Raw genomic sequence first — 23,596 nt, forward strand, 5'->3', positions numbered from 1 at the left:
AGTACACAGAAATAGATTGCTTGTGTTCAAGTTCAGAAAGACAGTGAAACTTTATTTCATATTTAAAGGAGCACTTAAAGGTTGCACATTTTCAACCTTATCTTCATATAATTGGTCCTCACGAATGCTCATATGATGGCACCATTTCCGTCTACTTGCTCTGTCTCAGAGATGGGCTTTGGATAGTTCAGAAACCTGCCTACCATGACATCGGTTGGGATTCCAAGCTAATAGAAAAACTACAGCATTTGTCTTCATGAAAAGTTAGCGTGCTGAAATAGAAGCTTTGTTCTATAATCAATAAGAATGCTCTTTTTTAAATTGTTTGAATTGTTTGAAATAAACCACTGACATTTCTGGTAAGGTATTGTCCATAATCATAATGATTAGACCTATTTCATTCTGTTTTCAGCTAAACCCAGTTAAGTGCTTTTCAAGTGAGCAGTTAGGGGTCAAGTGTTTTGCTCAGGGATACCTCGACACATTGCCAAGGAATCAAACCGGGGACCTTCAGCTTCCCAGGTGGGCTCTCTACACATTCAGCTATGGCCGCCACACAGCCCACCTCTCGTCTTTTTTTTACTACATTCTCATTAATTATTTTGTCCCTAGAAATAGATCAAGTTAAAGTGGAGAAAGAAAGAGAAACTATTTCAGATTTAAGGTTATTGCCCTCAGTATTTATTAGGTTGTGTTGCTTCAATCAAGTGACTCCTTGTTGTATCATCATTTTCACTTTGATCTTTTCTTCTTTCAGGACTTCCCTCCATTTTCTTCACATAAAACAATTGAGAACCAGCCTTTGACCTGTCACAAAACAATTAAAGACAAGCCGTTGACCTGCAAATCCATTTGTTTCGGTCGTAATATTCCTTGGACTACAGACACTGTCCCTCTGACTCATAATGTAGATTTGATTTGAAAATGAATTAAGGTGCAGGAGGCGATGACTTGACGCTGATAAACACCTGGTGGATTAACACTACAGAGATCCAGGAAAACAGCCCAGGGATCCAGGTGATACCATCATGGGTGAGTGGGGCTTTCTCAGCAGTCTCTTCGATAACCTCCAGGCCCATTCACCACTGCTGGGACGCTTCTGGCTCTTCCTCATGCTGGTTTTCAGGATGCTCATCCTGGGCACCGTCGCCAGTGACCTGTTTGAGGACGAGCAGGCAGAGTTTGCATGCAACACCCTCCAGCCGGGCTGCAAGCAGGTGTGCTATGACGAGGCCTTCCCCATTTCCCAGTACCGCTTCTGGGTGTTCCACATTGTCCTCATCGCCACACCCTCCCTGCTTTTCCTCATGTATGCCATGCACCACCACAACAAGCAGAAGATCGGCCCCTGCTTCATCCAGGTGAACCAGGGTTACAGAGATCTGAGGAGGCTCTACCTGGTGAACGTGGCCTTCCGCTTGATGGCTGAAGTAGGAGTCCTGGTGGGACAGTGGTGGCTCTATGGCTTCAGGGTGGAGGCCCAGTTCCCCTGCAGTCGCTTCCCCTGCCCCTACACTGTGGACTGCTTCACCTCCCGCCCCGCAGAGAAAACGGTATTCCTCTGCTTCTATTTTGGTGTAGGGGTGCTGTCGGCCATGTCCAGCTTCGTAGAGCTTATCTATGCTTCCATGAAGTGGTTCTGTCCGAGCCAGAGGCATTCGCCTTCGGAGGAGCACCGTTGTGCCTGCCAGAACCTTCCCAACATAAAGGAGGAGGAGGACACGGAGAAGGGAGGGAAGTCACCAAGAGGAGCAGCGTCAGAGAGTGTACCTGGCAGTGTGCGGCAAAAGGGAGGTTCTGTGAGGAGCTGTCCCAGCAGGAAGTCGTCCAGCATCGGCCGTAAGAGCTGCAAATACCCTAGCAGCCGCATGCTTATGGTGTGAAAGGGGTTTGTTTCAGACCTGCACCTTCAAACATAACACCTGATCGGGTTTACAGATGAGATTCTTGCTCTGACAAGCTAATTGGTGGCATGGAAACTTTGAGTGTGGAATAGAAATTGTGCTTTTATTTTATTTGAGAACATGTATTCAGGTGTATTTTCAGTATTGAACAATTAAGTAACAGGTATTGCCAAAATGGTGATAGGGCATTTTGAAATGAGACTTTGCACTAAGTTTGTTTTTAAATTACATCTATTGTAATAGAGAGAAAAAGGTAATTTACTGTAGGCCTGGCATAGAATGTTAGTTCTCCTCTGTTAGTTCTCTTCTAGGGTGGCTTCCTGTAACCACTTTCAAAAGAAAATGCCTAGGTTTGGTAAAGGTTATCATAGTTTTACATTTTTTCTATAGTTTTTATTTTTATTTTGTTTTGACTTTATGAGTTCGATTTCAGTTTTGTTTTAAATCGTTTTTAAAGCAGGTTTGCTAATTTAGTTTTTATTTTGTGAAAAGGCTTAGTTTAGTTTTCATTAGTTTTAGAGTAAGTTTTAGTTCTATAATTTTAGTTTTTCAAACACAATACGTGTGTTTTTCATTTTTAACCGTGGTTTTTGCAAAGAGTATTGGAAAAACATTACTGTTCCACTGAAGTGTGAATTGAAGATAATCAGACACCAATTTATACATTTATGTTGATATCACATCTCATATCACACATAATTGTTGTTTTGCACATACAGTAGCAATCGTTTCTTCCAACATGGGGGATAAATGGGCATTCTGATACCTGATTTATATTTAGATGCGCACCACTGTCGAGCACCAACAATAGGCGATCTGCAAGCTCACAACGTGCTGGACACATTGTGAGCTTGTAGGTCGGCTCTTCGCGACACCAGAACTTAAGTCACCCCTTAATAACCACTTAACCACATAAACCCTATAGTGTCCCTATTCTTCTTGGGACAAACATTCGACAAAAATAGAAGATCTATAAGATCACAAGGTGTCACATTGCAACACGTGAGCTTGTAGATCAGCTATTTTTGGCGAAGAGATTCTGTTTAGAGGGGAAACGGGTATAGAAGCCTGGGGGACCCCGGTCAAGAAGCTTCATAGGGTTTAAGTGGTTATGCTCTATATACTTCATCGTACGATGAATAGCAAAAACAGACGATCTACAAGCTCACATCAGCGTGGTGAGCGTGTAGATCTGCAATTTTCACTACTGTCTTGTATTTAAAATATTTTTGAGTCATTTATTTTAATTCTTTGAATATCCTCGTCTATGATGACTTGACCAAAATAGGGACACCCAGGTTAATGTGGTTATAAGCATTATGTGAAAGGCCTCTTGATTCATGTCATTGTCTGAATTTAAAAACGGACAACACTTGTCCTACAAAAAAAGCAGAGGAAACTACTTCTCAGACTCTGAGTTCTTGGAGTCAGGAAACAAGTTAATTACTGCAAGTCAACATGGCATGTTGCAATGATTAAAATGGATGCTCTCGCACAACAGTAAACAAGACCTGATTGTCTGACATTTCATCACGCAAAACCTCATTGAACCTTACTTGATTGCTGAACTGTATAATTTTTGTGTTGTTTTAAGGACAATTTACAATGAGTCCTCATGTGTTTTATTAGACCGTGTAGAATTATAATGAGGAGACACTAAAGTGAATGTGTAGAGCAAAAACACAGCACATCAAGATCTACTACATTCCCATCATATTTCTAGTACCTTGCCAAAACAAACATTGTGCGATCACCATGGTACTGTTTTCCCTTTGAATTACATACATTACAAACGCAATGTTTCCATTTTTACATACTCATTTTCCCAGGCGACATATTGTGAGCTTGTAGATCTGCTATTTTATCAGGCTATTATTTTATTCATAGCCAATTTACGTTTGTGTTGCCCACAAACTTCAGGAGGTTATCTTGAACGGTGAATAGAGTTGTTACTGAACAGAGATAAGAGTTGTGGGGAGAGCGTGCAGATCTGCATTGTCTCAAAGGATTGTCATGGGAGAGTGGTGGCTGTCTTTACATGGTCTAGTACTGTTTGATAGACGGCTTTGGATAGAGATTTCATGAGCAGGGTGTACAAAATGGCATATTAGTAAGTACGTTTTTGATGTAATTAAATGAGCTTTGGTAGATGTCATGACAAACAAAAAACAACCATTGACAACAACCATTAGGCCTATACTAAACCTATTTAAAGAGCTTCAGTTCATCAACATGTGTCATGGCTCTATTTGTACTTTGTAATTGCCTACATTATGTTTTAGTGATTATGAGGGTGCAAGTCACAATCCGTTATTCTCTTAGCATTAATCTGCCATTATGAAATAGATGGACTGTTTATGTGAACAGGCTCAGCAGCATTTCTAAAACACTTGACAACTGATTAAAATCTGCCTGTAGATAAAGGAAAGGGAAAAAACCTCTCTCTTATGTGACACATTTTTATTTCATTTCATGTACATGAACCATTCATTTCCATGATTAAATGTGATCTAGTTGACTGATTAAAATGTAGCGCACAAACAAGATTTATCAATAAACTATTTTCTAAGGCTAAATCAAAGGTTTAAAATGACTCTTTTTTTTCCTCCTGTCTTTTCTGGGATGTATCAAAAGCTACAACTAATTAATGTCATATCAGATTTCTTTGAAATGCATGCCCTGTACAATTAGGCTATAACAAATATGAGCATTAACATTGTAGCTATATTATTATTATATAATGTACTTTTTGGAAACACGTGAATTTGTTGCTTGTTAGCAAGAGTATTTACTCTTGCTAACAAGCAATTAATTCATGTGTTCCCATTTATAGCCTATAGAATAGGCTATAAATCATTAGTAGGCTACTGTTTTCTGGAGGGGCGGCAAACACAAATGTTAAAATGACCAAGAATAGCTACGAACTTGAAGATAGAACTGTTGTAGATAAGATAAGGAAAGCATGTGGCCAGGGTGGCACCTGCATGCAGCAGGTTGGGCTTGTGTGGAATAACTGTACACCTGTGAGTAATTTGGGCTGATTAATTGCCTGACAGCTTTTCAGAGACATTCACACGCGCGCGCCCACACACAAAAACACATCGATTAATACACATGAATGCATGAAAACATGAATACTCTGCTCTAATTGGATATCTCAACCCTAATGTCAATGGTAGCCTACATACTACAACAGCTATCTACAAAACAACAACAGCTATCTACAAAACATGTGCAGCAAAAATATCAGATGCAATTTCAACCATGTCCATGTCATGTCGTCGAACTTCCTCCATCTGATAAAACCTCACAGATAGGTAAGGATTGCCTATTATGTGGATGGATGCGTGTGTGAGTCACGTCGAAGTTTATCTGTGAATATAATCGTGTTGTGAAGAATTAGCCAAGTGTCCCAACGCCAAAAGTAAAAATAAACACTATTTCAGCACTCACACAACAATAACATTAGATATTGTAGATAGGCTATATTTATTTTCAGAACAACAGCTTGTCAGGGTGATAGACCTTCGAACTAACTAGGCAACACTGGGCAGACGCAGAGTGGCTTATTGTGTGCCCAATTTTGTGTAGGCTACTGGCCTACATAAAACATGGCCTTCTATAACATAAATCATTTAAAATGTACCAATGTTGCCCATAGCCTCATAGTATATCAGGCTTTGCTTAGGCTAATATCTGAAAACAGATTCTGTCAGCAACATTAGTTGCTAGTAGGAATAAACACAGAAGCACCCGGGAGGAAGTGGACCAAGAAAGGGGAGGAGCCAAACCGAGTTACTGTTTCTACACAGAAAAGGAGGTGGTGCCCCCAGAGGTAAAAACAAAGGGAGGGGAAAAAAAGAACCGAATGGGTTCCCAGATTGGGTTTAGACTATAGTTTATATCTTTATGCTATATATATCATAAAGGATGTCAATATTTATTGAATAAATAAAAAAACATCACGTGGATGCACCTGGGATGTATCATCACCAGTGTTGTAGCCTGGGGTCGGAACTACTCTGCCAGGAGCGGGGGGAGAGAGGCTCTGGCACGTGGAGGGACTAGGCTCTGTGGATGGCCTCCTGTCCGGGCCCCTCCTTCGTCCAGGACCTGAGCTTTGCACCAGACTCCCCGCTCCAAACATTTCACTCCGGCGTGATGGTGTCTTGGGCCGTGGTGGTACTGCAAGCTCCACTTGCGGCTTGCCTGAAAGGCCCTCCTTAAAGGCCTCACCGTGGGTTTGTGGGCTTCTTCCTCACGGAAGACACAGGCTGGGGCGCAACCCATACTGTTCTTAATAGCCTACTGTCATATTCAGTGTAATGCACCAACCTCACTGACTGACTAAAACATCTATGTGGAAACAAAGCATAGTGATTCTAACTCGTGCTGCATCTTCCCAACACCACTAGGTGGCAGCATCGCCACGGCCCGGGAAACAGTTCACTGTGAAGTCGTGATCTTAGCAACATCCTCCTTCATTTACAGCCACATAATTCCACTGACAATATCCAAGCTTTCCAGGCTCATGGGTGGCTTTATTTTTGATTGCTCCCCGCCCGTTGCATAACTTGAAGCTGCTAATTCATGTAAATTGCCTCGCAGCATTGCTGCTGGGCTGTGTGGGCAGACGAGAAGCAAGTCAGATTAAACCATTACAGTGTCTTATGGAACCCATTCCATGCTGAATTGGGCCATGCTACCATGTAAATTGAATTGAATGGTACTTGGGTCTTAATGACTACTGCAATACCTTGCAATGAGAGCGCCCTGTGATGGGAAAATCTTAATAGTATTTTGAGAGCTTTCGCAGTTCAGACATCCAAGTGGCTCATGTAAATACAAAGCCTCTAAACTTTACAGAGAAACTATTTCTGACTCCAACCGTCCTGTGCCTGACACACACACACACACACACACACACACACACACACACACACACACACACACACACACACACACACACACACACACTCCTCCCACTGGTCCCTGGACGCAGCATATGCAGATTGCATAGCGGCGCTGGCTCTTTGATGTGCATGGAATGGAATTGTAAATGTATTTTATATAACCACTCTGATGCTTGCTGGAAAGCAACGGATGGGTGAACTTTTCCCCTCTCCTGTCTGTCTTTTGTATCTACCTTCTCTTGTGTAGTTCATTAGACACAAAGTGTGACCTGTGTTTCTTTGAGTCCCTCTTTCTGTTTCTTTCCCATCGTACACCCCCCCAGGCCCCCTCCTCCCTCCCGTGCATCTCTCAATATTATGTTTTATCTTTCTGTGTGTGTGACTCCTGGGAGGCCTCTGTTTCTTGCCGTCTGTCTTAAAGTGAATGTAGGTCATCTTGTTTCTTAGCGACTCCCTTCACACTGAGAGAGAGAGAGAGAGAGAGAGAGAGAGAGAGAGAGAGAGAGAGAGAGAGAGAGAGAGAGAGAGAGAGAGAGAGGAGAGAGAGAGAGAGAGAGAGAGAGAGAGAGAGAGAGAGAGAGAGAGAGAGAGAGAGAGAGAGAGAGAGAGAGAGAGAGAGAGAGAGAGAGAGAGAGAGAGAGAGAGAGAGAGAGAGAGAGAGAGAGAGAGAGAGATGCTCAATCCCACGGACGAGCCACTTCAGGGGCTCCCCGTGGCCCATGACACCTATGTGCACACTTTTTTTTTTCTCCAGGACAGACTTAGCTCTGTAACTGACAGCTCCAAATGACTGGAAATAATGTTCTTGCGGACCTTCTCGGCGCATCTGACATTTTACCGTGTCATGTATGTAAAAGTACCCCACTCTCTCTATCCACACACATTGACAAGGGCAGGTGCCCATGACGTTGAGGGCTCCATAAGGACACAGAATAGGCCTGGCCGACTTGTTACATTTCAAGGGGAAACTGAGCGGGGAAGACTGTCTTACATGTAAGCTATGCTCTCTCATTGTTAATATTGCTAAACCCGATTCATTCTTTGTCGCATGATGGCGCCGCGTGACGAAAATGGCAAACCTACAAGCTCACAAGGCATCAGACGTGATGCATTGTGAGCTTGTACAGTAGGTCTGCTATTTTCTGCATGTGATGCCGTCGACGAAGGATAAATTAGGCACCGTGTTAGTGACAGTGAATCGTGCGTCACAATACTGCTCTTTTAACATGAGCTGGCTGTATTGTCAAAATGCTTTGCTGCAGAAATTGCTCTTGTCACTGGAGCAGCTAGCATGTATGTCGTGGTGTGTGCTTTTGACCTGTGTGACCGAGCAAATGTGACTGTTGGAGGGTCATGGGGTTCCCTGAACTTTTCCTATCAACTACGGCTCACTGACAGTCACAGGCCATGTAACTGGATGCACATGTGCAATAGTGGGCACTGTATATTCATGAATATATACTGTATATTCATGAATATTCATGTCCGGTTATGTAACAGTGTCCTCTGCGACATAATCCAGTGCCTACGGTGCCCTCTGACTTACTGTGACCTGTGTCCTGACATGCTGCCAGCCAGGGATGAGCCTCTCTCGCCACATCAGTCTATTTCTTTCAGTTTATCTCTCTATTCCCTCCTATTTTCATTTTTTTCCTCCCTATCTCAGTCATTCTATTTTTCTCTATCTCCTTCTCTCAGGATACAATGATAGCGGCCGGCGCTTGTAGATCTACGCTTTTCGGCTTAAAACGGCGCGGATAGCGCTCGAGTCTGTCTGTCTGTCTGTCCCCTCCCCCGGCCGAGGGACCACCCTGTTTTCAGACACAGTTTATCACAGTCATAAATTGACATTTATGTCAAAGTTCTTGTTTATTCCTCTCCCTCTCTCTCTCTCTTCCCCTCAAGCCTACTGAAGCGTGACCCTTTAGTTCACGAGCGTCTGCGTCACCAAGGAGGTTGGGTCACTGCGCTTCACACCCCTGATCCTGTCCTCTGTCAGACGCCCCCTTTACCCATCCATCCATCCATCCATCCATCCCTGCCTCTCTTTCCTACCTCTCATCTTTTCCCTGTCCGAATGTCCCTTCGCTGTGTGAATGTGGTGACTATTCTTGCTCGGTCTGCGCTTCTTTTATCCTTTCATTTCACTCTCCCTTTCTTTTCCCTTCACCCCACTGTGTAAATGCTGCATCATCAACACTGCTCTCTCCTCTCCTCTCCTCTCGACTCCTCTCGGCTCCTCTCCTCAGAGATGTCTTGCCGAACCTTTTGTGTGGCTCGCACCACAAAGCCATGATGTGTTACAGTGACCAGGAGGTGGACCAGGCCTTATTTCTCCTTCCTCTCTGACACAAAAGTTGCCCGTCCCGGTCTTTGATGTTTCTCTTGTCCTGCTCTTTGTCCAGTAGCATTCATAGTTTGACTCATTGTCATTGGTTAGATTTCACCAATTTGCTTATAATCTCATACAGTGAGTAGATAGGAGTATATACTATTTGATCATTTCCCAAAATGACATGTCCTCCATTTTACGTTTTTTACCATTCATTCAAATGATGCTTATGTGAAAGTATATGGTTGGTATTTACTGTCTTCTGCCTTTTCAAATAATGAGATTGAGATTTTCTTTTAGCCTGTGGAGAGAGACAGGTAACTGCAGAGAGAGTCAGTAGGGGGATGACATTCAGTAAATGGTCCAGCCGGCCGGGAATCGAACCGGGGACTCGCTGATCAGAGCATTGCGCCCAAATGGCACGTGCCCTAACCACTTGGTTATAGGGTCACTCCAAGTTTACATTTTCGAGGATTAAAGCCGGTATGGCTATTTTCATATCCTCTGTTGTGCTTGCAACTCATTGCCCACATCATGGGAACGTTATGAAAGAAAAAGAGACAATTAGGTTTGTACTGGATGGATGGATGGATGGATGGATGGATGGATGGAAATTAATGTTGAAGTTGGGAGGTTGGGCCAGTATGAGCGCTCTCCCCTGGTTTCTGTCAATCCTCCATGTCCTTGTCGGTCCTCGTGGGAGATCAGTGTGTGTGCGTACACGCGTGCGCATTCCTAGTGCAGGTATTGCATGTGTCCTTGTGTCATGTGTATGTGTGAGCGTGCATGCACGCGTGACGTGTGTAGCTCGCCCCAGCTCATGTGGAGCTGTCCATAGCGGTGTGCTGCTCAGTAAGTCGTGCTCTGCTGCGCGCTAACGCAATGTGACAGGGCAGAAATACCAGCTCCGCCCGCGCTCCGGCCCACCCACAATCTGCCCTCCCCCTCCCCTCCATCCTGCCACCCTGCCCCTCCCCTCTCCTCCGCAGAACGTCCACATGCCATTGGCTGTCCAGCTCCATCGCTCCACGTCTTCTGCTCGGAGACAGAACCATAAGCCGCCATCGCAGCCGTAACCCCGCCCACCCACGCGCGCCATAACTTGCTTTAATCCCAGTGGGGGAAACTGACTAAGTACATTTACTGTACTTGAGTACAATTTTAAGGGACTGCTGCTTTACTTGAGTATGCCCATTTTTCAAGACGTTATACTTCTACTCCACTACGTTTCAGCGGCAAATATTGTACTTTTTACTCCACTACAGTTATATGAAATCTTTAGTTACAAGTTACTTTGTAGATTTAGATTATTATCACAATACATACATTAACCATTTAAGCTCTTTTTTAATAGTTGTCTATTCTAAAATAGGTGATCTACAAGCCCACAAAACATCACATTGCGACGTATTGTGGGCTTGTAGATCAGCTTTTGACAAGAAAAGACATTCTGCACAGTACTTTTAATTTTGATACTTAAAACGATGAGTGTACTTATAGGTACTTTTATTCAAGAGTATTTCTTCATTGTGGTATTGCTACCTTTACTTAAGTAAAGAATTGAAGAAGAAAAGTATTATTATTAGCAAGTATGATATTTTTAATAATTGTATGACTCAGATTTGAATGTAGGTAGGAGTAGTAACTACAGATTTACATTAAGCTGACAAAGTATGAAAAGCCTTGTCAAAACTCTCTCTGTCTAATTTGTTCCATGACGTTCTGGCTGATGTGCTCTGTGAACATGTAGGCAAGGTGACAATCACAGGAGGGCACATTAGCAAGTTGTCACATTGTGACCCCTTTTGCCATCCACCCCCGAGGCCATTGCAGCTTGCAGGCAGCAGACGATGCGATAAGGATAACAAAAATAACAACAAACAAACATACCTTTTGTGTCATCCTGATGACATCCTGAAGCCAACAGATTAGTGAGAAGCTGCAGCTGACATGTTTTTAGTGTTTTTAGAAAGCTAAGCGCTTTAGAAAGGATGATGACTTAACGTGTTGACTTTTAACACACAGTGAATGCATTTATATGCACACTAATACCCCGATACTGGGAAGAATCATGTTTTACTCAAAAGTAGGGTTTTGCGTACAATACATCGTAAGCCTGAGTCGTACTTACAGTAATTGTGCACGGCCCACGGGTGTCACGCACCGAAAATAGCCGATCCACATTGCCAGCGTGTTGAACTTCTATTTTCGGTGTGTGACACTGCCGTGCAAGTATGAATCAGGCGTTACACCTAGGTACAGATACCCCCATGCCTCAGACAGGTCTAAATTAAAAAATTGGGCCCCAAAAAAAAAAGTCTGCCAAAATCTTGTTTTGGCGATTAAGAACATACCCTGATTTAAAAAATCTGATGTAAATAAGGGTATTTGATCTGACACAGATCCCTAACAGGATCAAAAATGTTGTGTTTTGTACAATAAAGATGTTTTTTGGAGTAACACATCTAAATCACACATAGGATTTAGGACAGTGTAATAACCAGCATTACCTTAATCGGGGTGAGATCAGTGTATTAGCGTTGTGTGGTGTGGCGTTTAAATGCACTCATTCATGTGCGTGTCAAATAAAAATCTTAATTTTTGACCAGCTGTGCTGATGTACACATTTATTAAATAGAAATCGTTAGTGTGAACTAAGAGCATAATATCCGCAACGCATTGTGAGCTTATACAGTAGATCTGTTATTTTCGGGGGGGGGGGGGGGGGATTAGTATCGGGATTATAGAATGTGCGGCAAAGTGTACTCACATGTACTGTGCATGTAACAGTGTGAGCAAGGGGGTACAGATTTAATGCAGCTTTGTTTTGATTTCTTGTCTTTGTTCTGTCAGGGCTCTGACAGCCTCAGGGGAAAAAACTCTTCCTGAGCCTTGACCCTCTGGCTTTGAGGCACCTTAGACACTTGCCATCCCATTCCGCATCGTCACAACATCGACCAGCGCAACAGAGGACAGAACCAAAAGGGCAGGGTGAGTGGCTGCATATAGTCTACACTCCCACAAGCTCCCAGAAGCGCTTGATAGTGGAAAAACGTTGCCAAGGGGGCCCACGCCAGCAGCAGCATTAGAGGATGTCACGATGCTCTCTTGACCTTTTGTATAAAAGGTACTATATTAAGACAAACACATCATGACTCCCCTGCCTATATATAGTATATATATATATAAAAAAAAAATCTTCCAGCATCGCCATCTCCCTCTCTCTTCCTCGCTCACTCGCTCACCTCACATCCCCTCCCTTTCTCAGTGGGCCTTTAACCCCCCCCCCCCACCACCACCACCACCAACCCACCTCCACTATACCCTTTTCTCCGTCCACCTCTCTGTCTCCTTCTCTTTTCAGTGTTTCTGGTTGTCCTCAGGGAAACGACTGCGTGCAGAAGCATTGTGGATCACTGAGCTTCACTACGCTGCCTCAAAAGCGCTCTATTTTTCCACCCAGTGTTTTTCTAAAGGGCTGAGTGGGACAGGCGGCTTGATATTATGTTGCAACTCGTTTTTTTTTCACAGAGGGTTGATGTTTGTGTTACAAAAATGCATTTGTTTTTTGATGCATTATTAATGTGAAACAATTTCTCTGCCCTTGCTGCAGGTACACTCGTAGTTGATGTTTTGCGTTCCGTCCAAGAAAAACGTTGCATCTGTGTTTTATTGCTTTTTTGTTTTGTTTTGTTTATGAATGTTGTGTGGGAGCCTGCACAGTTACATAACTGAATTCATTTTTAATAATAACACAGTGCTTTGCCTGAGACAGTAAACACTGGCTGTGGAATAGATAGATGCAAGGATATACTTTTACCCCCTTTTAACATACAATAGAATCTCACTTACAGTTGCAAAGCAGCCAGGTGTACTGTGAGTTGAGCCTCCCAACTGTTACTTTAACTATCTTATATTCTTTCTATGGCACAGATTCGGTGTTCTCCCAGCCAAGAGCTTATCCCTGTGACAGCCAATTTAAGCATTTAGTAGATGTTTTTACAGAGTGACTTAAAAAGTGCAAGATAAGTGCATGAATCATAGTCAGCAAACAGGGTAAGTGGCCAAGTAAATAGAGTGCAAATAAAGAAATGTAATGCTACAAAGTAACTTGTATACCAGGTGAACGTCAGATCTAAACAAATCCGTCTAAACAACTTGCTATCTAAATAACAAGCATATCATATGTGGACAAGTAAACAGCATACTGTACATCTGCATAGTATAACATGGAATGGGTGTAGGGATGGATCATGTTCTGAACGTATGGGGGTGCAATGCCTTTCATTACCTTGTAGGTCATCACCAGTGTTTTGAATTGGATCCAGAAACCAGAGGCCAGTGAAGGGAACGCTGAATGGGGTAGAATTTAAAATGTACGGAGGTTGAAGGCCAGGTGTGCCACAGCATTTTGGACCACTTGTAGGGTTTTGAGTGAGCATGCTGGCAGCATGGAGGGATTTGACTGGGAGGCTTGCATACTCCTTAGTGAGAAAGTGTCTTATCATCCATGTGGACGTTACAATCATGCAGGATTGAGTGATGGCTGTAATGTGTACCTTGAAGGACAGATAACTGTCCAGGATCACTCCCAGGTTCTTGGCATTTGCAACAGGAGCCACCAGAGTGTTGTCGAGGGAAATAGAATGCAGGGGCAAGACTATCCAGGGAAGAAGAGAGCTTGAGGTGATGGGACAAGGACAGCATCCACTGTGAGATGTTAGCTAGGCATGTAGCGATGTGCTCTTCAACCTGTGTGGCAGAGGGAGGCAAGGCGAAAAACAGTTGAGTGTCATCAGCATAACAGTGATAGGAGAGCTTGTGAGCGGAGATGACAGAGCCATGCTTCCTGCCATGTCCCATTACAGTCTGCGGCCTAAATGGCCCCAATGCAACTGAACCCCCTGAAGCCATCCAGTTTGGATCTTCTCCAGTCGTGTGGGGGCACTGGAGAGAGCAAGCCTACTGGAGACTCCATTCTGGCTCTCTTCCAGTCCAGTGGACATGAAGCAGGCCTCACAGGCACCCAGGACTCCCCTTCACGTCAGCCCCCTTCACCCTCCATTAGCCAATTAGAGGAGGGAATTGCTTAACAGGATGTGTAAGGGACTATTTGCTGGTTGTGGGCAAAGGGAGTAAATCAGCAAGGCTGGTAGTCACAGAAAAGCACCAAAAAAACAATGATGGAGTGTAAGACTGAGAGGAAGAGAAAGAAAGATATCTGCGATCTATAGGGGGAGAGCCCAAGTGAACATTATAAAATGGACGTTTATATGCCATTTGCATCTGATCCTCGTAGCATATGTTGTATTCTCAATCGTGTCTAGCTAAATAGACAGGCCTGTGACAGATGCTTATGAGTTACTGTGACTTTTCTGGCAAGGATCTGCTGTCACCTGGTGATGGATGTAGTCAATATCCATGGTTATCCACCTCCTAGGTCCTCCTTGCAGCAGCTCCAATTGGAATGAACAGAGCGTGATTTAAGATTCAGCCAATAGGTGGCATCCTTGTCCACTGCGTTCCTGGGTCATGCCCTGCAGTGTCCTGGTGCAGCGATCAAACCCCTTTTGAAAAGACACTGTTGGAATTCTGCAGGCAAAATCCTGTGTCGGTGTAGCTCAAACTCAATTTATTTCCATGAAAATATATGTATTTCAATTAATAAATAAACATGAATACACAATTCATAAGTGTATAGGCGTCATTGTAAACACACCTGAGGATCTCTGGAGACGTCAGTAAGTGACAGCTGAGGGACAGGAGGTCCCCCAGTGACCTGAGTCTGTGTGCTGTGTACACCCTTGGACCCCTGGAAGGATAACCTTTCATGTTGTCATGTTGTTTGCTGTATGTGTGTGTGTGTGTGTGCGCCTGCTCTGTGCATGGCCGCCCGCTTGTCTGCGACCCGCACCAAATCATAGGAGCACCTCTGCCCTTTTCCAGTTGCAGCCTGGGAAATGTGATGTGACATGAGGGATGAGCAGGTACATGAGGAGGGGGGGGGGGGGGGGGGGGGGGGGGAAGCAGGAGGAGGGAGGGGGAGAGAGAGAGATTGAAGGAAGAGCAGAAGATGTGTGAGTGATGGCAGACATTTGGCACAGGTTCCTCTGAGAATACCGTAGTTTATGTTTTGGATATGCAGGTATGACTAGACACATAGTTATGAGAGAGATACCAAATGCAGACAGTTTAGTGCATTGGTTTTCAAAGTGGGGTCCGGGGACCCCCAGGGGTCCTTTGGGGTCTACCGGGGGGTCCCCAGCTAAATTAGTTAATATCGCGTCGCAATCATTTTGACCACTTTAACCATATTTTATACTTTGGCTATTCAAAAATAGCAGATATACAAGCTCATAGCGCAGCACTGTGAGCTTGTAGATCTGCCATTTAAAAATAATCCCTGGCACAAGGTCCGCAGCCAAATACATATCATTTCGGGGGTCCTTTATCAGTTGAAGAACCACTGGTTTAGTGCAGTTTGAAGAGATTCAGTTCAAAGCTACCAACCAGGACACACAGCATTTGTAAAGTGTGTCAGTCTTTGAAAATGTTTGCTATACATAAAATGACAAATGAAGGTACCTTTTAATGTACAGTAGGTTAAATAAATACATAACTTTACAGTCTATACTGTATACAATATACATCACATTCCCAGCTTTTATTTGTCCTGTGTGAGGGCAGTGGTAAAAGCACAGAGAGAGAGACTGATAATTGATATCAGCACCAGGGCAGCAGCTCGCCAATCTGCACTAAGTTGAAGTGCCACCATGTGCTCCACACTGTCACCGTGAATGAGTGACCTCACCACGGAAAGGAAGTCAACCTGTTGATCATTAATCACGTTCTATTTTTTCCTTGTCCTATCTGAGTGGATCAGATTTGGATTTTGGGATAGTTCAAAACTAAAAAAAAAATAATAATACAGCATTGGGATCAGTTTGATATCTGATCTGCGATCATTGAATTATCCCAGCAAATATTATGTCAATAAGAAATATAAGTTTGATTAATCAAATAATATCTTTTAACACCTAAAATCCAAATCTGATCCACTCGGATAGGGATTAAAGGTTTTGAACTCTTGGGCCCGGGGCATTCATCAAAGCCCTCTGTAACCAACCACGGACAATGACAAATGCCAAGCTAAGCATTTATATTTAACACGTACCCGTCTACACAGTAATGTGCATAGTTTTCATTTAATTCACAGAGTGTACATATGTAACCAAATGAATCCACTTGAGTACAGTGCACACACACACACACACACACACACACACACACACACACACACACACACACACACACACACACACACACACACACACACACACACACACACACACACACACACACACACACACTCTACATCACAAACACTCTACATCACATGCATCACTACATCATTTGCATATACTGTACATATGAAACGACTGCAATGGAATTAAGCCGCTGGCTTTCTTGCGTTTGATCATGGTGTGACAATATATGTATTTTACATATGTTTATTATCAATAAAGAGGTCAAAGTCAAACATTTGTACACTCTCTGAGTTACAAATGGATAGATTAACACTGAATATTTTACTATATAGGCCTGAGTGTGTGGTAACTGATGATAACCCCTAGGGCTGATAACTGATAACCTATAGGGTGATATGACAGGAAGCTGAACAGTTTTCTGCGCATGGTGTGATGTTGAAATGTTGATGAAATGCTATTTTCTCCTTGTCTTTGTGACTACATAAGACAATGGGTATAAATTATACATACAGTATATACAGTGTATGTATCCTTTGCACCGCAACTCTACACATACTGTACAAGACACAGGTACAATGGACTCAGTGGACCAGAATGCATTTAATAATGTGGTTGATGAATTATAAATGAGTTAATGCAAGGTTGTGTGTGTGTGTGTGTGTGTGTGTGTGTGTGTGTGTGTGTGTGTGTGTGTGTGTGTGTGTGTGTGTGTGTGTGTGTGTGTGTGTGTGTGTGTGTGTGTGTGTGTGTGTGTGTGTGTGTGTGTGTGTGTGTGTGTGTGTGTGTGTGTGTGTGTGTGTGTGTGTGTGTGTGTGTGTGTGCGTGTGCGCGCGTGTGTGTGTGCGCGGTAGACGGAGCTGGGGATGGGTGTGGGATATCTCCTGACAACCCTTCAGACCCTTAAGTCCAATCCAATGAACAACACACTATGAGACCCTTACAGGTGAACTTGGACCCTTTCAGAATTAAATGAAAACACTATAGTGCAGAGAGAGAGAGAGAGACACACACACACACACACACACACACACACACACACACACACACACACACACACACACACACACACACACACACACACCGAGAGAGGGACACAGCTGTCCATGTGGTGACACTGTGCCACACAGTCCTGCAGAGACATGAAACCCACCAAAAGAAGTGAAGAGGGGTTCCTTCCACACACTGTCACGGGTCCAGGGGAGGGAGGAGAGGAGAGGGAGGCATGGAAAAGGGTGTGGGAGGAGGTGATAGACGAGAGAGCAGGAGTTGTGAAAGGTGTGCTTGAGGGAGGGAGGCCTGGATGGATGGAAACATTCCTTTTTCGAGCGCAGTTCAGGTTTTCCGCATTTTCTTGTGACAAAGCTATATTTCTTTCTGGCATGCTATCATTCACTTTCTTTCTTTCCTTCTTTACCTTCCTTCATCGCTTTCTTCCCCTCTCTCCTTTCTCCTCTCACGTTAGTGCATGACACTCTCAGCATTTCTCTCTTTGTCACCCCCACACCACCACTATCGAACCCCCCTCTCCACAGCCTCCGCCCATGTGTACTTTAACGTCTAGGCCCCCTCGGCCCCCAGCGGCCTAGCCCTCAGTCATGTGACGCTGACCTGCTATGTTTTACAAGGCAGGGGCCTCCAAGGGGGAGAAAAAAATAGGAGGGAGTGGGCGTTCACAACCGGCAGGAAACAAAGCACTGTACAGGCACAGATGGGGGGGTGAAGATGGCTGAGGGAGGGGATGGGATGGTGATGAGTTTGGGGGGTCTGGATGCTGTATACTCAAGAAAGCAGGGTGGGGAAGGGGGTGGAGGATCGTGGGATTCATGTAAGGTTTTGTTTTGTTTATTCTTTCGTGAAATTTAGATAAATTAAAAGTACCTCATGTAACGAAACAGAGATGTGTGCAGGTGAGGAAGTAAACCCTTTAGGGCTTATAAAGTCCTCTATTAAAAAACAAAGCGTGTGTGTGTGTGTGTGTGTGTGTGTGTGTGTGTGTGTGTGTGTGTGTGTGTGTGTGTGTGTGTGTGTGTGTGTGTGTGTGTGTGTGTGTGTGTGTGTGTGTGTGTGTGTGTGTGTGTGTGTGTGTGTGTGTGTGTGTGTGTGTGTGTGTGTGTGCGTGCGTGCGTGCGTGCGTGCGCATGGCTGCAAGGTGGCAGAAGCCTTTGAAAAAAGACGGATGGATGTATTTTTTCTCCCCCAACCTGGCCGATCTCTTTATAGGTCTCTATAGGTCTTAACCTCCCATCCTCCATCAAACCACCTCATCCTGCTCTGTCTCTCTACGTCTCTGTCTCTCTCTCTCTCTCTCTCTCTCTCTCTCTCCCCGCCCTTCCTCTCTCCCTGCATTAAATCTCCCAGAATCTCACAGACTACTCTCTCCTCCTCCTTTCCTCTCCTCTCCACTCCCCCAACTGAGCTGACCTTCGCTATCGTTCAGCTCTCTGGAGCAGTAAGTCTGCCCTCCCTCGCTTCACAGACATAATCTATGGCAGGAGACGCAGACGTATCCTGTTGCTGCCGAGTCTCTTATGCACAGGCGTGCACACTCGGCCCCCTCCCCACCCACATAACACACGCACGCACTCAAGAACACAACATTGTACGCGCAAGAACACAAAAATGCACACAGAGGTTTACACCATCAAGTCCAGGCCACATATTAAACACACATTCATAGATGCATATATGCACAGATGTGTACACACAGGGTGGATTTCACACACAGACAAGATTCATGCATATGGGCACGCAAGAGTGTAGACTGATATATACACCTACTGTATATATGCACTGTATGTGTGGGCAAACACACAAGCATGTAGACAGACATGCATAGTACGTGCACCTTTTTCTTTGCAAACTGATGTACACAATATGTATGCCTGCATAAAAGTTTGAGCACATACGGATATACACAGTACATGCATTTTTCAACACACACACACACACACACACACACACACACACACACACACACACACACACACACACACACACACACACACGTTCTCACATAGATATATAAATATGCAATAAATGCATTTATGAGCAAAGACAAAGCACACACACACACACACACACACACACACACACACACACACACACACACACACACACACACACACACATCTGTGTCATTCCTGGGAGATTTTGGCCCATTAAATGAGTGCAGCCTGGTCCAGTTCGGCACAGCAATCTCTCAGATCGCTGCCGTTCCCCCCTCTTTGTTCCCCAAATCAGGAACAGCTGTGCTCCTCCACAGTTGTAAGTCACTCACTCAGTGGAAATTTAAAAGCCATTAACTGAGCCCCTTCATAGCTACCCCACCCCTGTGTGTGTGTGTGTGTGTGTGTGTGTGTGTGTGTGTGTGTGTGTGTGTGTGTGTGTGTGTGTGTGTGTGTGTGTGTGTGTGTGTGTGTGTGTGTGTGTGTGTGTGTGTGTGTGTGTGTGCGTGCATATATGTGCATATATCCCTCTGTCTCACAGGCCATGTTATACAGACTCTCATACGCGCGTGCACACACACACACACACACACACACACACACACACACACACACACACACACACACACACACACACACACACACACACACACACACACACACATACACACTTGCAGCCACATTTGTACGTGAGACTTGTATGTCAAGGTGCTTCAGCAGTCCTTTCCAGGACTTCGAACCACAGCGCCTGGCCTCGCTGCGTTGAATATACTGTATAGTGTATACGTTAACAATTTTCACAACAAAATTGTACTCAATTGCATCACGCCGTCGCTTGCTGAAATTCAGCAATGAAGATATTTTTTAGCAATCGTCATCGTCGTACTATAGAGTATAAATTCATGGCGGAGAGGTGTTGTCAGGCACGCAGGTGCGACTGCTGTGGTTCTGCTCATACAGTATAAAACATCCATAACGCTACTGTATGTTTCAGACTCATACGGTATAAAACATCCATAACACTACAGTGTGTTTCAGCCTCATACGGTATAAAACATCCATAACACTACAGTGTGTTTCAGCCACATACAGTAAAAAAACATTCATAACACTACATTGTGTTTCAGCCTTATACAGTATAAAACATCCATAACACTACACTGTGTTTCAGCCTTATACAGTATAAAACAGCCATAACACTACAGTGTGTTTCAGCCTCATACAGTGTAAAACAACCTGAACACTACAATGTGTTTCAGCCTCATACAGTATAAAACAACCTGAACACTACAATGTGTTTCAGCCTCATACAGTGTAAAACAACCTGAACACTACAGTGTGTTTCAGCCTCATACAGTGTAAGACAACCTGAACACTACAATGTGTTTCAGCCTCATACAGTATAAAACAACCTGAACACTACAATGTGTTTCAGCCTCATACAGTATAAAACAACCTGAACACTACAATGTGTTTCAGCCTCATACAGTGTAAAACAACCTGAACACTACAATGTGTTTCAGCCTCATACAGTATAAAACAACCTGAACACTACAGTGTGTTTCAGCCTCATACAGTATAAAACAACCTGAACACTACAATGTGTTTCAGCCTCATACAGTGTAAAACAACCTGAACACTACAATGTGTTTCAGCCTCATACAGTGTAAAACAACCTGAACACTACAATGTGTTTCAGCCTCATACAGTGTAAAACAACCTGAACACTACAATGTGTTTCAGCCTCATACAGTGTAAAACATCCTGAACACTACAGTGTGTTTCAGCCTCATACAGTGTAAAACATCCTGAACACTACAGTGTGTTTCAGCCTCATACAGTATAAAACAACCTGAACACTACAATGTGTTTCAGCCTCATACAGTGTAAAACAACCTGAACACTACAATGTGTTTCAGCCTCATACGATATAAAACATCCTGAACACTACAGTGTGTTTCAGCCTCATACGATATAAAACAACCTGAACACTACAATGTGTTTCAGCCTCATACAGTGTAAAACAACCTGAACACTACAATGTGTTTCAGCCTCATACGATATAAAACATCCTGAACACTACAATGTGTTTCAGCCTCATACGATATAAAACAACCTGAACATTACAATGTGTTCCAGACTTCATCCTCATATGATATAAAACAACCTGAACACTATAGGCTGCATTTCAGCGTTTCAGTGGATGGGGGTCACCTGAGGTCATGTTGATTTTGAACGTGGAACTATAAAAACAAGGCACCGGTGAAATAGCTCACCGCTCGTCCACTTTCAGGGCTTAGCCGGGCGACTTACACTGCCAGGAAAGAACAACAAACCTGGAGCCTTTCACAAGGCGAGCCCTTCGAGCCTCGCTATACGCTGACAAACATATTGTACTCACAGATAAAGAGAAAGGGACAGAGTGATAGGTAGAGAGAGGTAGAGAGAGAACAAAGGTGCTAGCGACGAGGAGGGAGAGGGGAAGGCGAGAGTTTACGTTTGTGCGCCGAAAGTCAAAGACCCGGTTCTTTCCGTTATTTTCTTTTGTCTCTCTCCCTCCTTCCTTCTTCTCCTCTCCCTCCCTCCCTCCACTATCTCCTGTGGAGATCTCTCATTTCCTGCAGGCCCAATGTTGATTTCATAGCGAAGCTCAGGGCTTAGAGAGGGAGTCTACCAGACTGGGGAGGAGGGAGGAAGAGGAGGAGGTGAAGAGTGTGTGTGTGTGTGTGTGTGTGTGTGTGTGTGTGTGTGTGTGTGTGTGTGTGTGTGTGTGTGTGTGTGTGTGTGTGTGTGTGTGTGTGTGTGTGTGTGTGTGTGTGCGCGCGCGCGCGTGTGCTTGTGTGTGTGTTTGGGTTGAGCCCAGAAACAACCCCCACCTCCAGTTCTCCTAACTGCTGTGCGTACTGAAATCAGGTGTGTGTGGTGAATGTGACACAGTTGACGGAAAAGATGTTTTCAGAAGAAGAAAAAAAGCATTCCCAGCAGCACATATGCTATTTTGTTTTAGCTGTGATGCACGCATTCAACTATAGTTTTTCTGCATTTGGTCACCGGGGCAGCTCCACAACACGCAGCAGTTCAGGGTTTAGTCTCTTGCTAAAGATGGCACCATTTCTGTCTACTCGCTCTGTGTCTCAGAGGGGGGCTGTGGACAGTGCGGACACCTGCCTTACATCATCGGTAGGCAGATTTCAAACTTTTAAAAAACATTTTGTTGATGCAAGAACAATGGCTTCTATTTCAGAATGCTAACTTTCCAGGAGGAGAAGAGTTGTAGTTTCCATTAGCTCGGAACCCCCATTGATGATGTAATTGGTAGGCAGGTTTCTAAGGTGTCCATAGCCCAGCTCTGAGACGCAGAGCTAGTAGACAGAAAAGATGCCATCTGGCCCGGGCGGTTGGCGTAACCGTCTGGCCCGGACGGTTGGCGTAACCGTCTGGACACCTAAGCTGGTAATCCAGCGTGTTGAAAATGGGTGACATGCTCCTTTAAGGGCACCTGGGAGTTTCTCACCTACCTGCCCGACCCAGATTTTGTGTAAAGAAGTGACCTTCTTGTCCCAGTCTAACCTTAGGTTGCCACCTCTCCAGGTTCTGTTCCACTGGCAGTCTGGCACCCATCAGAATGTTTCAGATTTCGTAAACGTTGCCAAGTGATGGCAGAGGTGTGATTTTCTCCTATAGGTTTCCTCTCTGTGACCTTTTGAAATGCCTGACCTTTGTGTGGAACGGATGACACACATAACGCAGCGGGAGCGTTGGCAGTGCTAGCTGAGCTCTTCAATGTGTGACAGTTGCAATACAGCATCAGCATGACCTTGTTTGACTGTGGCAGAGTTTGTGAGCACAGGAAAGAGGAAACCAGCTAGAGGGACGATTTAACCACATGAACCCGAGCGTCCCTATTCTTGGGGACGAACATTCAGCGGAAATAGCTGATCTACAAGTTGTGAGCTTAGATCTGCTATTTTCGCCGGAGATTTGGTGTAAAGGTATAGGCCCATGGGGTACCTGGTCAACTAAGTACTGTATATCGTCGCTGTCGGGCAGAAAAATCTCCATATTCTAACTTTTTGTGTTTTTCGTAAATGAATTCCCTACTTGATCATACTACAGCGTCACAAAACAGTTTTGGACATGTGAGGTTTCCACCCGACGATATACTGCACAGTTTAAGTGATTAAGCAACAGTAATCTGCATTGACATTTTATTATATTCTGGCATAGGACAACA

At 44.2% G+C, this 23,596-nt stretch overlaps 1 protein-coding gene across 2 annotated transcripts; it reads left to right on the forward strand.

Annotated features, from left to right (window-relative positions):
* The first annotated feature begins 1,023 nt into the window (after positions 1 to 1,023).
* Positions 1,024 to 4,571, forward strand: LOC311060772 (gap junction delta-3 protein-like). 2 transcript variants are annotated; one of them, XR_014602308.1, is made up of 2 exons: positions 1,024 to 3,088; positions 3,139 to 4,571. XR_014602308.1 is itself a non-coding variant. In XM_084079101.1 (1 exon), exon 1 carries the CDS (start codon positions 1,029 to 1,031, stop codon positions 1,881 to 1,883), a length of 855 nt encoding a protein of 284 aa, XP_083935227.1. In that variant the 5' UTR covers positions 1,024 to 1,028; the 3' UTR covers positions 1,884 to 4,569. The 2 variants fall into 2 exon arrangements, 1 of the variants encoding a protein (XP_083935227.1); XM_084079101.1 differs by having other exon boundaries at positions 1,024 to 4,569.
* The last annotated feature ends 19,025 nt before the right edge of the window (positions 4,572 to 23,596 follow it).

This window comes from Gymnoscopelus microlampas, assembly GCF_963454915.1.
Source record: "Gymnoscopelus microlampas genome assembly, chromosome: 14".
NCBI lineage: Eukaryota > Metazoa > Chordata > Actinopteri > Myctophiformes > Myctophidae > Gymnoscopelus > Gymnoscopelus microlampas.